At 39.3% G+C, this 16,450-nt stretch overlaps 1 protein-coding gene across 1 annotated transcript in view; it reads right to left on the bottom strand.

Moving 5' to 3' along the window:
• The window catches only part of zc3h3 (zinc finger CCCH-type containing 3), a 272,870-nt gene that overhangs the window by 88,901 nt on the left and 167,519 nt on the right, over positions 1 to 16,450 (bottom strand). Inside the window, exons 6-8 of the mRNA XM_043687898.2 lie at positions 13,625 to 13,709; positions 8,282 to 8,440; positions 7,830 to 7,899 (exon numbers count right to left, since the gene is read on the bottom strand). Coding sequence (XP_043543833.2) covers positions 7,830 to 7,899; positions 8,282 to 8,440; positions 13,625 to 13,709 — 314 coding nt within the window. The remainder of the gene's footprint in view (positions 1 to 7,829; positions 7,900 to 8,281; positions 8,441 to 13,624; positions 13,710 to 16,450) is intronic.

The raw sequence follows: 16,450 nt of genomic DNA, 5'->3' as shown, positions 1-16,450 counted from the left end.
GGCAACTAGTCATTCAAATGGTCAAGAGTCCTCCAGGAACTGACAATGCATGAACCACAGCCTACACTCAATTCACCTCCCCTCTTTTCCAAAATAAAATTAAGAGATGCCAAGATCAGGGTTAGGACTTGTAATTCCCAATGAATTTCCAGTATTTTGTCTGGTGGAGCCATTCTTCATCCTGGTGACATCACAGCATTTGTGAACTAGCTATGCCAATGTGGTACTCAATCTTTGTTTCACAAATATTGGATAAGCAATGCCAAGTCTTGAAAAATTGACCCTCAACACTCCTAACAAAGAACGTGCTCTGTGCAAACACAGTGAATGCTGAAGAAACCCAGCAGGTCTGCCACATATGTGGACTGAAATAGAGTTAACATTTCAAGACTGGTATAACTCTTCTTTTTATTAAGTGCTCTGTGCATACATACATGAACACAGCCCTTGCCATTAAGAAAGAAATATTGATATTTAAAAAGAAGGAAGCGGCCAATTGCTGCTCCCTCCAGATTTAAAATGAGATAAGATTAGTTAAAATTAACCCGCAGATACCTAGCAAACCAGGTTTCACACAGAACTAGACTTATCCTTTATGCAGATCAATCGAGTGATCAGTGTCTACTGCCTCGTGGGAACCTCACTTGAAATTCAATTCGACCCGAAAACACCAGATTTATTCTGTTAAGATTATCCCACTGACAACAAATATCTCCTATCTCTAGCTTTCCCTCAGTGAGATGTGATCCTGCTATAAATTTCTATTAGTGGTGCTTTATTATGTAATTGTAGTCAGGAGCTCAAAGGTAGCACAGTCTTGGATTGGGAATAAGGAGGAAAAAGAAGATGCAGGTGGCTGACCTATACACGGCTCAGGGGGTTAATATCTAATTTTATTTGTTACTATGCAGCCTTTGCAACAATAATGCGTACTGATTCAAAAGGTAGTAACACTCTCCAGACAAAAAGTAAAAAAATTCTAAATATATAGACTTACAAAGTTTCCAAATAATGGAGACATGGATTAATCTATTTGAACTACTTGTGAGAACAAATTGCTTTAATCATCGCCTGTTTGATTTTCCCAGGCTTTTTTGCTGCATATTTAGCAATTGTAAAAAATGAGCTTGGTCGAGTTATCGGCGTTTTGTTGCTTCTGCCTGAGAGTGTGATGAATGGCCCTAACTCCACCAGTCCTTGTAATAATACAGGTTAACGGAGAGCAGTGGGACTGGGAACACTGTTTCTGCTTCCTAGAGGCTTCCTGCTCCCATAAGTAATAAATCAAACATGCTGGTCTTATAGTTTGCAAATAACACTCGAGCATTTTTGACCTGTGGCCGGCTACAGCACTTAAATAGTCAGTACTTCCTGTCTTCAGGCAGCTAGAAAAGTGCTTGAAAGGTTCATATTTGTATGATGATCTCAATTATCACCCTCAAACTTTTTCCCTCTCTCATGGTACTGTAAAATTGTAAGGATAAAAGAGAAGTGGACAACAAAAAGTTTGAAAATAAAGAATAGAGTCTTGCATATTTAAGTGCACTTCTTTTGACATTTCTCATAAACACTAATAAGCTAATTGATCAATTATGTCCAGTTTCCTAGGTCCGACTATCTTCAATTATTTTATCAATGATCTTGGTTCCATTATCGAGATAAGAAGGGACTGCACACTGATAATTATACCTTCAATTATATTCACAATTTTCCAGATAATTAAGTTGCCCATGCTCACTTGCAGCAAGATCCAGATGGCATTCAACCCTAGGCTGACCAGTGGCAGGGGATGACCATCTCAGATACTGACCAAAACTGGAAAAACCAAATAAATATCATTTAGCCTGTCAGAATGTATTTCAGCAAGCGGCTCAACTTTGGACTCCCTAAGCTTCTTTACCATTCACATTGCACAGGTCAGAAGCACTGTGGAATAGTCTCAATTTGCCCAAATGGATACAATTACAATTACTTTATCATTTGGCTCATTTATTACCTACCCCTGTAGAGATGCTCCCTAATCCACAGTATAAACACATATTTTTATATTGTACGTAGCAACACTGTCTACATTTAACAGGTTACCATTGTTTTCAAAGCGCTTTGGGGCATTCTACATCAATGCCAGTTCTTTAAAAGTCTGAAGAATTGCAACTGTGTTTGATGTACCTAAGCACTCATTTTTTTAAAAAGCTATTTCACACTTCAGTCACAGTGATCACTGCGAACGGATTCAGAAGTAAACATGGCGACTATTTCAAGAATGAGAAGGAAGAAAAGCAAATCATTTAAACAAAATGAGAGACGGTGCCTTCAAGACTAGTCAAGATGCCAATCAATTCTCTTCAGATCACACTAACGTTTTATAGTTTTAATTTATATACTATGCATAACTTATCAATGAAATCGCAAGTTACGTTGCACATCTGTGAATCAAGATATTCTGGGATTTTTCAATTAACTCCTCTGATTGGGACAATTTGATTAACTAAGTTTAAATACTGAACAATGGAGACTAACATTATAAAGAATAACAACTACAGTACAATGGCCTTTAGCACTCATGGCTTGGGGGTGAGAATTTCTCACTTCTAATCAATATTCGCAAAGTCTTGGTGAATGATATGTGTAATTGAGAGAGATGGGGTAATAAGTGAGAAGAAGTGTATGTGAGATTAGATTAGATTACTTACAGTGTGGAAACAGGCCCTTCGGCCCAACAAGTCCACACCGACCCACCGAAGCGCAACCCACCCAGACCCATTCCCCTACATCTACCCCTGCACCTAACACTACGGACAATTTAGCATGGCCAATTCACCTGATCTGCACATTTTTGGACTGTGGGAGGAAACCGGAGCACCTGGAGGAAACCCACGCAGACACGGGGAAAATGTGCAAACTCCACACAGTCGCCTGAGGCGGGAATTGAACCCGGGTCTCTGGCGCTGTGAGGCAACAGTGCTAACCACTGTGCCACCGTGCCGCCCACCCATGTTATCAAGAGTGTGGAAAGAGAATGGGACTGAGAGTACAAAAGTAAAGGTGCAAGATAGAATAATCATGAAAGAGAGCTTGAGAGAGACAGGATGTGCAATAAAGATTTCATAGGCAGATAGGTAAAACGCTAAATGAGTTTCTTGCTTCACCTTTCACTAAGGAAATGGACCTTGTTGTGAATGAGAACTTTGAGGAGCTGGGAAACAGGCTTGAACAGATCAAGTTTGATGAAGTTGATGTGATGGAAAATTTGGAAAATATTAAGCCTTATAAGTCCCCAGGGCCAGACCAGATTTATCTTAGGTTGCTCTGGGCAACGAGAAAGGAGGTTACTAAGCCACTGGTGAAGATCTTTGCTTCCTCACTCTCCACAGGAGTCGTACTGGAGGATTGGAGGGAGGCGAACGTTGTTCCTCTTTTCAAAAAGGGGAATAGGGAAATCCCTGGCAATTACAGACCAGTCAGTCTTACATCTGGTCTGTAATGTTTTGGAAAGAATTCTGAGGGATAGGATTTATCGATATTTGGAAAAGCGTAGTGTGATTAAAGGCAGTCAGCATGGCTTTGTGAGGGGCAGGTCGTGCCTAATAAATCTTATTGAGTTCGTTGAGGAGGTGCCAAGAAAGATCGATGAAGGTCGAGCAGAGTTTGTGGTGTATATGGACGTCAGCAAGGCATTTGATAAGGTTCCCCATGGTAGGCTCATTCATAAAGTCAGGAGGTATGGGATACAGGGAGATTTGGCTATCTGGATTCAGAATTGGTTAGCTGATAGAGGACAGAGAGTGGTTGTAGGTGGAAAGTTCTTGGGCCTCTGCTCTTTGTAGTTTTTATAAATGACTTGGATGAGGAGGTTGAGGGGTGCGTTAGTAAATTTGCCGTTGACACAAAGGTTGGAGGTGCCGTTGATAGTATCAAGGGCTATTCCAGGCTGCAGTGCGACATAGACAGGATGCAGAACTGGGCTGAGAAATGACAGATGGAGTTCAACCTGGATAAATGCGAAGTGATGCATTTTGGAAGGTCGAACTTGAATGCTGAATATAGGATTAAAGACAGGATTCTTGGCAGCGTGGAGGAACAGAAGGATCTTTGTGTTCAAGTGCATAGATCCCTCAAAGTTGCCACCCAAGTGGGTAGGGTTGTTAAAAAAACATATGGTATTTTGGCTTTCATTAACAGGGGTATCAAGTTTATGAGCCACGAGGTTTTGCTGCAGCTCTACAAGTCCCTTATGAGAGCACACTTGGAATAATGTGTCCAGTTCTGGTCGCCCTACTATAGGAAAGATTCGGAAACTTTGGAGAGGGTGCAAAGAAGGTTTACCAGGATGCTGCCTGGACTGGAGGGCTTGTCTTATGAAGAGAAGTTGACTAAGCTCAGACTTTTCTCTCTGGAGAGGAGGAGAGGTGACCTGATCGAGGTATATAAGGTAATGAGAAGCATGGATAGAGTCAATAGCCAGAGACTTTTCCCTAGGGCAGGACTGACTGGCAGGAGGGTCATAGTTTTAAGATATTAGGAGGAAGGTATAGAGGAGACATCAGAGGTAGGTTCTTTACGCAGAGAGTTGTGAATACATAGAATGCGTTGCCAGTGGTGGTGGTGGAAGCAGAGACATTAGGGACATTTAAGTGACTGCTGGACATGCACATGTCCAGCAGTGAATTGAGGTGTGTATAGGTTAGGTTATTTTATTTTACATTAGGATTAATCCTTGGTACAACATCGTGGGCCAAAGGGCCTGCTCAGTGCTGTATATTTCTATGTTCTATTATCAAAATTTGCAAATTGGTTGTTACATTTCTTTCATTAGAACAGTTACAATCCTGGAAAAAAAAAAGGAACACTATATTGGCTATAAAATACTTGAAAATACTGTGATCATGTAAGGTACCATAAAAAACAAGCCCTAAGTACAACCATACAAATTAGAAACAGAAGTAAGCCACTCGGCTGTTTGAGCTCACTCCGCTGCTAAATAAGACCATGGCAGATCTGATGATTCCATATTCCCACCTACTCTGGATAACTTTCCACTTCTCTGCTCATCAAGAATCTACCAATGCACCTCTGCGTAAGACATTCAAAGTTTCTGCTTCCACTGCCTGTCAAGACTCACCACCTTCTTGGAGGGAAAAAATTCTGTCTCTGTCTTAAATGAGTGATCCCTTACTTTTAAACAGTAATCCTAGTTCAATTTCTTTTCCCTACTAGAGAGAAAATAGTTTTCAAACACATCTACCCTGTCAAGACCCCTCAGGAACTCCTATGTTTCAGTCAAGCGGCCTCTTACCCGCTAAGATCTAACTGTTTCAAACCTAGCCTGTTCAACCTTTCCTCCTTAGACTACCTGGCCATCCTAAGTATTAGTCTAGGATATTTTCTCTGTACTGCGTCCATTGCATTTACATTCTTTCTTAAATAAGGAGACTAATATTATAGCAGTACTCCAGACGTGGTCTCACCAATGCCTTGCGTATAACTGAAGCATAAACTCCCTACATTTGAATTCAATTCTCCTTGAAACAGACAATAACATTCTACTAACCTCTGTACCTGAATTTTAAACTTTTGTGCATCATGCATTAGGACACCCCCTTGCATTTCAGAGCTCTTCAATCTCTCACCATTGAGATTAAATGTTTATTTTTCCTTCCTCTTGTGAAGAAAGGACAACTTCATATTTGCCCACTCATATAACTTACCTTTATCCCTTTGTAGGCTCCTTAAGTCCTTCCTCTTCACAACTTACTCTCCTACCTGTTTTTGTGCCATTTGCAAATTTAGCAAGCATACCTTTGATCTCTTCATTCAAATCATTTATATAGATCATAAATGGATGAGGCCTCTGCACTTAACCCTTTGGTACACTCATTACATCATGCCAACCAGAAACTGACCCATTATACTGACTCTCCATTTCCTGTTAGCTAGACAATCTTCTATCCATACCAATGTTTACTCCCACATCATCACCTTTTATTTCCCACAATAACCTTTATGTTGTACCTTATCAAATGCTTTCTGGAAATCCAAGGAAAATTCATCCATCAGTTTGCCTTTATCTGAAGGGTATGCTATTCTATAACAAATTCCAATAGATTGGTTAAACATTAATCCCTTGCACAAAACCATGTTGACATTGCATCATTACTTTGAACTTAGCTAAATGCCTTCCAATAATATTTTTAGGAATAATTTTTAACATGTTAATTATAACAATGTTAAGCTAACTGGCCTGCAGTTTCCAGTTTACTGTCTCAACTCCTTTTTGAAGTAAAACAGTTGCATTTGCTATTTTCCATTCTAATTGAATCTTCTCCAATCTAGTGAATTTTGGAAAATAAAGACCAAAGCATCAACTATTTCACTACCTGTGTTTTTTAAGATCCCAGGATGAAGTCCATCAGGACCTAGGCCCTCATCAGCACATAACTCCAACAATCTACTCAGAATCACTTCCCTACTGATTGTAACTTGTTCAAGTTCCTTCCCCCTTCTATTTCAATATTGCAGACATTTTGGAGATGTTACTTGCGCCCTCTACAATGAAGAGTTATGCAACCTCATTTCATCTGCCACCTCCTCACGTTTCATTCGCTAAACTCAGTTTTATAGATTCAACATTCAGTTTATTAACTCTCTTCATTTTTAAATATACACAAAATTAAACAATCCATGTTTTATATTTCTAGCTAGCTATCTCTCATACTATAATTTTCCCATCTTTATTAATCTTTCAGTCAATCTTTGCTGCTTTTCATATTCTAGCCATTCTATTGTTCTGCCACCCAAATTTGGGTATTTATGACTTTGCCTTAAGTAATGATACTATCTTCAACTAATTTAGTTAATGAGTGCTCTCCCTTGGAATTTTTCACTTTCATTGGCTGATCCAATTCTGTATATTCTGAAATATCCCCTTAAATGTCAGCCATTATATTATTTATTGATCAATCCCTCAAATCCAATTTGCTAGTTTAGTTAGCTTTCCCTTCATGTGCTCATAATTGCCCTTATGTACTAGTCTTGGATTCCCTCCTCTCTTTCGCAAATTAGGGGTGCCTGCATTATGAGGTCATTATTAAATCCATCTTGTTGCACAATATTAGGTCTAGAATCTCTAGCCAGTTTCTGAATGTGTTCTTCGAAGAAGCTATCTAGAAAACTTTCTGTGAACTCCATGTAAATTGTTGTCCTTTATATCTCAATGGCTGCTGGCAGACTAATAGGCAAAAGTGAGGACTGCAGATGCTGGAACCCAGAGTCTAGAATGGAGTGGTGCTGGAAAAGCACTGCAGGTCAGGCAGCATCTGAGGAGCAGGAAAATCGACGTTTCGGGCAAAAGCCCTTCATCGGGAATGGAGGCAGGGAGCCTCCAGAGTGGAGAAATAAATGGGAGGAGGTGGGGCTGGGGAGAAGGTTGCAAGGAGGAGACGCCCGGTCTCCCCAGTGTAGAGGAGACCGCATTGGGAGCAATGGATACAATAAATGACGTTGGTGGATGTGCAGGTAAAACTCCTGCTGGCAGACTAATATTCAAATGAATTAGGGGAAGGACATCTGGGGTATACTTTGTCTATTCTCACACATTGTACACATTCATTATGCAACAATCACAAGGAGAATCCCTGGTCAAGCTTCCTCTCCCCCGGTTCAAGGATGTTGATGTCAATCACACAATTATAATTGGCACAGGGATGTTTAACTAAAATAGAACAGATTATGTTATTCTAAGTATGATACATTAAAAATGCATTAAGAAATCAATTTCAAGAACTGACAAGCATTTAAGTTAACTTTTCTTTTTTTGATAAAGTTCCTACCTTATCTTTTGAAACTTTGTGCGAAAAAGGACATGTCCCATCAGTTTTTTTGCATGTTCCACGTAGGAATCTGCCAAAAATGAAATGGAGCATACAAATTGTCATGGGGCCCAATCATGAATGATTGCAACTGTTCCAAAGAATTACTATTTGACCGCATAGTAGTCACTTTGCATAATGAATACATACCACTGAAACAAGGTAAAGTTACAGGAAAAATGGAAAGTTTTAGTATTGAGGTGCATAATTGGAGTGTTACCTAAAATTCCCTTTGCATCCTGGTAAGTCTGACATCTGATATGAATATAGTTCTGCAAAAGAATGGGGTTCCTCGTTTGCACACAATCGCTCATGTCCCAGTTTTTTTTGTAATTCTCAAGTAGTTTCCCTGCTTGATCAGCATAATAAATTTCACCAGATAATAGACACCAAATTCACAGATAGAGACACACCTTGTACAAACTGCAACTTTTTCAGGGTCGTGTATGTAGGGACAATCATCCCCTCGATTACACTTTCCAAATCTGTTGTAGTACATGCAGTATTCTTTCTTCTTAGATTTCTTCTGCTTGGCCAGTCTGATTATAGCCAGGCTACGCTGCACAGCACGACTGTGAATACACAATAATTAGTTAGATTGTACAAAAAACATAGGCCTCATCTTTCTAGTAAATGTTAATTTAACTTAACACTGGCACAAACCCTTTAAAAATAAATGGATAACTTCAAAAGCAAAATCTAATTGAGGTAATTATGCACAGCACAGTGAAGACAAGGAAGAGGAACATCAACAACTGGAGATTGTTCTAATGGCAACAATGAGGGTGCATGGACATCACACAAAGGAAGAGGCAGGAGAAGGAAGAAAACAATCAAAACCTGCAAACAGACACTTGTACACAGGTAGCAAGCACAACTCATAATCTAAATCATCTGGTTGACTTAGGCTGCCTGGTTTCATGACTGTGAAAACAACGTACAAAGTCTAAAAAGCTTGGGAGAAGAAAACATCTTCATTAACCTCAATTGCATTTAAAACTTCAAGAACTATCTCAAACGGAAGGTTAACAGTACAACAAGCAACCATAAATGATGATCATTATTTCAAAATTGTTGAAAGGATCCACTAGTTGATTAAACTGCATTCAAACTTCCCTAAACTAAGCCAAACCTTGTCCTTTTTTAACATTACTTTTGACAGGAAGGAAAATGAAAATATGAATAGAATTCATAATGACGTAACTAGAACAGTTGCCCTGTGTCTCTATGCTCTCAATTGTTTTCCAAAACCTCATGCCTTGTAGAAAGTTTCAGGTCTTCAGATGGGAGCCTCACGACAGTGCATTGCCTATTTCACATGTCATGTTAAGAATTGTGGCCACTAACCTCTGCTGTAGCATTAATTGACAAGGATCCTGGGATCAAGCACTGCAATTGCTGATGCAGATTTAGAAAAATAATTCAAGGTATCATAAATCCCAAAGCAAAATATTTCTTGAGATATAGTGGCAGTGTCCCTACCTCACAGCCAGAGGTTTGGGTTCAACTCCCACCTTAGGATGTGATTGCACTTGTTACAATCCTTGACTCAGTGGATGTATCAAAAAAAAAACTTACTTACAAAGAGATTAAAAATGCAATGTTGGCCTTTACCTTAAGCAGAGGAAAAAGCAAGATTTCATTAATCAGTTGCCGATATCCTAGGTTACAACTCATTGGGTGACTGCATTCAAGCTGCATAGAGCCTTGGTTTGTCATATTAGGAAACTTTGTTCACTTCTGGAACTACGATACTATCCTTAAGTAGTTCTGCTGAGATATTTGACCTCTAGTAACTGCAACAATCTTTCTCACGATTCCAACCACAATCCCATTGACACTAGTTTTTTGAGGACTTGGTCAAATGTGACCTTCATGTCAAGGGCAATGACTCTCGTCGACCACCCTTCCATAGCGATTGATAGTAGTCTGACTGGGCAGTAGTAGTCTGACTGAGCAGTAATTCGCTGTGTTGAATTTACCCTGACTTTTTGCCTGCAGGACATATATTGGAACAATGCACACTGGGCTATTTGGTGTGCATGCTCCGTCTGTCCGTCTGTGTGAATGCATGTGTCTGTGCACGTGAGAGAGAGTGGGAAGGTTTCTAAATTGGATAGTAGCATGTACAGCTTTAAGTCTTATTTGCATTTCTATTTTATATGTATTATGAAGATAACAGATTCAGTTTCATTTTCTAGTTCAGTTGGTGGTATAGGGGTGTCTAGAAGGATGTTCAAATTGACTTAATTGAGTAATTTATAAGATGTCTTGTGGTGAATAGTTCAGTGTTTTTAAAAGTAAATAGTAGAAGACAGAAAAAAATGGACTATGGCATATCAACAAGGTACCTTACAACACAAACACAAAAACAGTTTTGTTTCAGGAACACAGAACTATTAAAACGTAAATGATGATGCAAGCTTCTTTCAGACAGAAGCAGCTCATTCACAGAATAAAGGATGTGCAGCAGTACAGCTTGACAGTCTCCAAAATGGCCATAGAGTCATACAGCACAGAAACAGACCCTTTGGTCCAACCAGTCCATGCCAAATATAATCCCAAGCTAAATCAGTCTCACTTGCCTGCTCCTGGCCCATATCCCTCCAAACCTTTCCGACTCATGTATCCATCCAAATGTCGCTCAAATGTTGTAATTGTATCTGCACCCTGCACTTTCTCAGAAAATTCATTCTACATGCGACCCACCCTCTGTGTAAAAAAAATTGCTCTTAGGTCTTTTTAAAATTCACCTTAAAAATGTGCTCCCAGTCTTTAAATCCACCACCATAGGGAAAAAAACTATCATGTATTTATACCCCTCATTATTTTATAAACTTCTATCAGGTCACCTCTCAACCTCCTATGCACTTGTGAAATAAGTTGCAGCCTATCCAGCCTTTCTTTGAAACTCAAACCTTCCCTGCAACATCCTGGTAAATCTCCTCGGAACAATATCCAGTTTCATAATATCCTTCCTATAACTGGCCAACCAGAACTGGACAGTGTATTCCAGAAGAGGCCTCATCAATATCAAGTATAACTTCAATGTAACATCCCAACTCATATATTCAACTCAAAGGGTCTGCAATGAAGGTAAGCGTACGAAATGCCTTTATTAATGCAAACTTTAAAGAACTATGCACTTGCATCCTTAGGTCCCTCTGTTCTACAACACTACCCAAGGTCCTACCATTAATTGTATAAGCCCTACCCTTGTTTGTTGTTCCAAAATACAACACCTTGCAATTATCCAGATTAAACTCCGACTGCCATTTTTCAGCCCATTGACTCATTGTATCAAGAACCTTCTGTAATCTTAGAAAACCTTCTTCACTGTGCACTATGCCATCAATTTTGGTGTCATCTGCAAAGTTACTAACCATACCTTCAAAATTCTCATTCAAGTTATTTATGTAAATGACAAACAAAAGAGAACCCAGAACCAATCCCTGTAGAACACCGCTGGTCACAGGTTTCCAGTCCAAAAAGTAAACATCTACGATTACTCTCTTTCTATTGCTGCTAAGCCAATTATATATCTAATTGACAAGCTCATCCTGAATCCCATATGACCTAACTTTACTAATGAGTCTACCACGGGGAAGTTTGTCAAAGGCTTTATTGAAATTCAAATAAGCAATGTCTACTGTTCTACCATCATCAACCTTTCTGATAACTTTCTGAAAAATCTCAAGCAAGGTTGTGAGACATTATTTTCCTCGCACAAAACCATACTGATCAATTCTTACCTCTCTAAATGTCCATAAATCCTATCAGTTATAATCACCTCCAACAATTTCCCCACAACTGAGATCAGATCAGGACAAAAGAAAAAAAAAGTCCTCACTGGCTGAGACGTTAGTAAGAAATAAAGCTTCAAAAAGGAAGGTTTAAGGTGTTAAACAGGATGACTGGTTGTTGAGAACGTGTGCTGAAGGAACATACGTTAAGGAGTAACTGAGCCGTATAGCAGGATCTGATGAAGAGACAGCAACTAAAGAAGCTAGCACTGATTGATTGTAGAAATCTTCCAGAAAGAAACAAGAAACAGGAACAATCAAATGAACATGGAACTTTAAAGTAGAAACATGGCAACCCTTCACTGAGGTTTGAGGGTCTGTAAGCTTTTGGGTGAGGTCAAAAGGGTTGAGTCTTTATTTTATATTATATAAGGGCTATTGAAAGCAATGTGTTTCTTTAGTTATAAACATTGATTACCTTTTGTTAAAAGTGCCTTGCATTTTTAAAAAATAATTCTTACAAGGGATGTGGGCACTATTGGCAAGGGTGGCACATATTGCATCATCTCCGACTGCCCTTGAATAGATTGGTTTTCTGGGCCATTTTGTAAGTAGTTAAGAGTCAACAACATTCATGTGGATCTAGAGTCATATCTAGGCCAGACTGGGTCAGGATGGTCAATATCCTTACAAATTGTCTACAATGAGGAAATAGGCTATGTCCTATACATTAGATTCTAGAAACAACAACTGTTTAAAATATAGGTAGTTTTCCTATAACACCCGTTTCTTAAACATGATTTGGCTATAACATGAATTGTGAACTGTGGACCTTAATTTTATAAAGCAAACTCCTATTCACTGTTTTGCAATTCCCATCCCTGGCACTTGGTGTAATGGTGTGCAGAAGACTGGACTCAGTGTTGGCATCACGTGGTCAGTCGGCTCGCGTGCTTTCTGGTGAAGAGCTTCTTGAAAGGTACAATGCTGTAGTCAGTGATTTTAATGTTAAATTTGCTGAATTATTTCATTAAAATATATAATTAAAATTACTTAGACTATGTTACCATTTGTATTAGGCTAACTACTACTTTTCTTTCAATTTTTATTGGTATTTTTGGTTGTTCATCCCAACCCTGTTTTTCCCATAGGCCCCATTAGTTTTATTGCATGATTTTCTATAACACAGCATCGCACAGGAATGCAACTACTGCATTATAGGAGAACTACCTGTATAGTGAATGGAAAATGCTAGCTATTGTTAAATACGCTTAACTTATTAACCAGAATACTTAATGCTCCAAATCTAGACTTATCTCACCCATCATGCATTGGCAGTATAACATGTCAAGACTGCAATGCAGGTTTATCCTCCTCCTCCTCCTCCTCCTCATCATCACAGCCAAAATTGTTAGCCTTCTCATCAATGATATCTCGCTATCCTTAATCATCCAATCTCTGCTGCTGACCAATCAGCAGCAGGAATCTTAATATGACCAATGCACTACAAATACTATAGACTAAAGAATGAGCAGCCTGAACCAGCTCCACTTCCTCGTTTTCTGAAATATAGAACTACTTTCGCCTGTTTCAATCAATTCTCAGGAGGCAGGATGATGCTGCTGCCCAAAATGTCAAAGTTTATCAGCTCCTGAAAGGAACTCTTTTAAGATAGTAGGTATTCTATTTTCATAGTAAAAGTAATGGTCTTACTCAAACTGGCTTGTCAACATCTTACAAAATGTGGGCTACAAGTTACATCTGCATGTAGGTTTGCCTTTTCAGTCACTGTGATACAAGAAGCAATGCAGACAAGGTTACTCTCTCTTGGGACTGCCTTTCACAGAATTGTCATTCAGGCATGATTGATTAATGTACAATCTTCACAGACAGTACATAGAGCAAGACTCAGCCTCTAAATTATACACTTCAAATTAATCTTCAAGTTGTGAAAATCTGTAAAATATAATGAGACTAATTTAATATAAATCAGATCAATAAAGAAATACTGACCTTGCAATATGCCGATGAGCTACTGCCTTGGTCAGACTGCTGGGCACGTAGATACCACTGCTATTGAAATCACCTTCTAATCTGACTGTTGAGAAGACAAAAGAAAACGTCAGACTCCTTTAGTCTATTTTTCATTTCATCATTTAAATTCTTAAATACAAAGTTGTAATTGAACTATCAATCCTTCATTGTATTGTCTTTTCCACTATTGAATATGCTGAGTAACATGCATGTAGTTCGCTTGTATTTCCTCAAATACTAAATGATATATGACTTAATTAGGCTGTATAAGGCTGATTATGAATTTTACACATGCTGATAATACCACCAATCCTGATCACAAGACCAGAGTTTTCCAAACTTTATTCTCAAATCTGTTCCTTCTCTGTACAGAAAAATGATTGTGGAAAGCATAGAGAATTCAATGGAACCTTCCAGTGGATGTAGACAAATTACACTACCAAAGTCAGATGCACATCTGCTAGTGCAGAGCATATTTAGCTGACTGAATATTTTTACAATGCAGGCCAACAAGACTGGCATTTAGATTAGATTACATTACAGTGTGGAAACAGGCCCTTCGGCCCAACAAGTCCACACCGACCCGCCGAAGCGAAACCCACCCATACACCTACATTTACCCCTTACCTAACACTACGGGCAATTTAGCATGGCCAATTCACCTGACCCTGCACATCTTTTGGACTGTGGGAGGAAACCGGAGCACCCGGAGGAAACCCACGCAGACACGGGGAGAACGTGCAAACTCCACACAGTCAGTCGCCTGAGGCGGGAATTGAACCCGGGTCTCAGGCGCTGTGAGGCAGCAGTGCTAACCACTGTGCCACCGTGCCGCCCACTGAAAATTTAACTTGATTGATTGGGAAGTACTATACAAAATAGAACTAAAAAATGTCATATGGAATGCATCCCTTTTAACTGATCTGAAGTGCAAAATCAGAAAAATACCAACCAGCCAGTCAACATGAAAGATCCTTCCCTGGTGTTATTATGATTACTTACTTGTATATTCTACAGTTCCATCCTAGCTTCCTTTCTGTTCTTCAGATTTATGCAACTTCTTCAAAATAACATCCACAAGCAGCTTCCACATGAATTCACATATTGCCCAATCAATCTGCCATTGCCCTGCTAATGTCTTCACAACGCCAGCATTTTCTGTTTTATGATGGCCAATGTTATTTCTCTTCATTATTCTCTACTGAGACTGATTTTTATTTATTGAGAGATGAAAAATCAAAGATACAACTATCAAGGAAAACAAAACAAGAATTTGAATGCCATTTCTGTCCAAGGATGACTGAATGAAAATAATGGCTTCCCAAACTATCAGTTTAAAATCATTTTGGTTCAGTTCCAGCATGGGAGCAACTGATTTATCTGTAATCCTGCTTTACAATTGAGTCTGTTTTGTACATGCCTATTCTTTCCATTTCCAAATGCCCTGCTTGCCACATACAACTCTATACTATCATAGAGTCATAGAAGTCTACTGCACAGAAAAAGACTCTTCAGTCCTAAGGACTTAGTTGCTCAAAAATAACCACTTAGCCATTTTAATTCTATTTTCAGCTCTTGGCCCATAACTTTGTATGCCCTGGCATTGCAAGTGCACATCTAAATATATGAGGAATTCTGCCTCGACCACCCTTCCGGGGAATGGGTTCCAGATTCCCAGCATCTTTGGAGTGAAAAAGATTTCTTCACATCACCCCTAAAACTCCTGCAATTTATGCTAAATCTACATCCCTCTAGTTATTGATCGTTCCTCCAAAGGAAAAGTATCATCCTGTCTACCCTGTCTGTGCCCCTCAGTTTTGTTTATTTGGCTCAGTTTGTCAGGTTTACAGGATAAATTGAAGTCTAGGTCTGCAGGCCCAACACAGAATATAGAAAAGTACAGCACAGAACAGGCCCTTCCGCCCATTAATTAATCCTGACGTAAAATAAAATAACTTAACCTATGCACCCCTCATGCACTCCATGTGCATGTCCAGCAGTCGCTTAAATGTCCCTAATGACTCTGTTTCCACCACCACTGCTGGTGGCAACACATTCCATGCAATCACAACTCTCTGCGTAAAGAACCTACCTCTGATGTCCCCTTTGTGCCTGTCTCTTAATATCTTAAACTATGACCCCTCGTGCCAGTCAATCCTGCCCTGGGGAAAAGTCGCTGGTTACAGAAAACAATGACATCACAGGAAAGGCGTAAGTTCACTGGTTGGTAGCAGCTACTAATTTGACTATTAATGGCTATTTTCAGATTGAAGACAAAAGGGAGAATATCTATATGTTACAAACTAAAAGACCAATAGGACATTTTCAAAATTTAAATTAAGATCTAAGATTTGCCCAGGCTGAGCTTTATCCATTCCTTTTTCTGCCCAGTTGCTTTCCTTTCTCCCTTCTCCTCCTACCCCATCTTCTGCATATATATCAAATTCGTCCTAGCTACAAGCAGTTCTGAAGAAGGGTCACTGCACCCAAAACATGAATTCTGCTTTCTCTCCACAGATGCTGCCAGACCTACTGAATGTTTCCAGCATTTTCTGGTTTTGTTTCTTCACAGGTAGCCAGAGTGATAAAGGCGGCATTTGGCTTGCCTTCATTGCTCAAACCATTAATTATAGGAGTTGGGACATCATGTTTCAATTATACAGGATGTTGGTGAGGCCATTTTGAGTACTGTATACAGTTCCGGTCACTCTGCTATAAGAAAAATATTATTAAATTGGAGCAGGTGCAGAATTATTTACAAGGATGTTACTGGGACTGGAGAATTTGAGTTGTAAGAAGACGCTG

Source organism: Chiloscyllium plagiosum, unplaced genomic scaffold (assembly GCF_037043375.1).
Source record: "Chiloscyllium plagiosum isolate Xiang-an unplaced genomic scaffold, Cpla_swu_hap1 HiC_scaffold_4, whole genome shotgun sequence".
Lineage (NCBI taxonomy): Eukaryota > Metazoa > Chordata > Chondrichthyes > Orectolobiformes > Hemiscylliidae > Chiloscyllium > Chiloscyllium plagiosum.
This window is presented reverse-complemented; position numbering and strand designations above follow the sequence as displayed.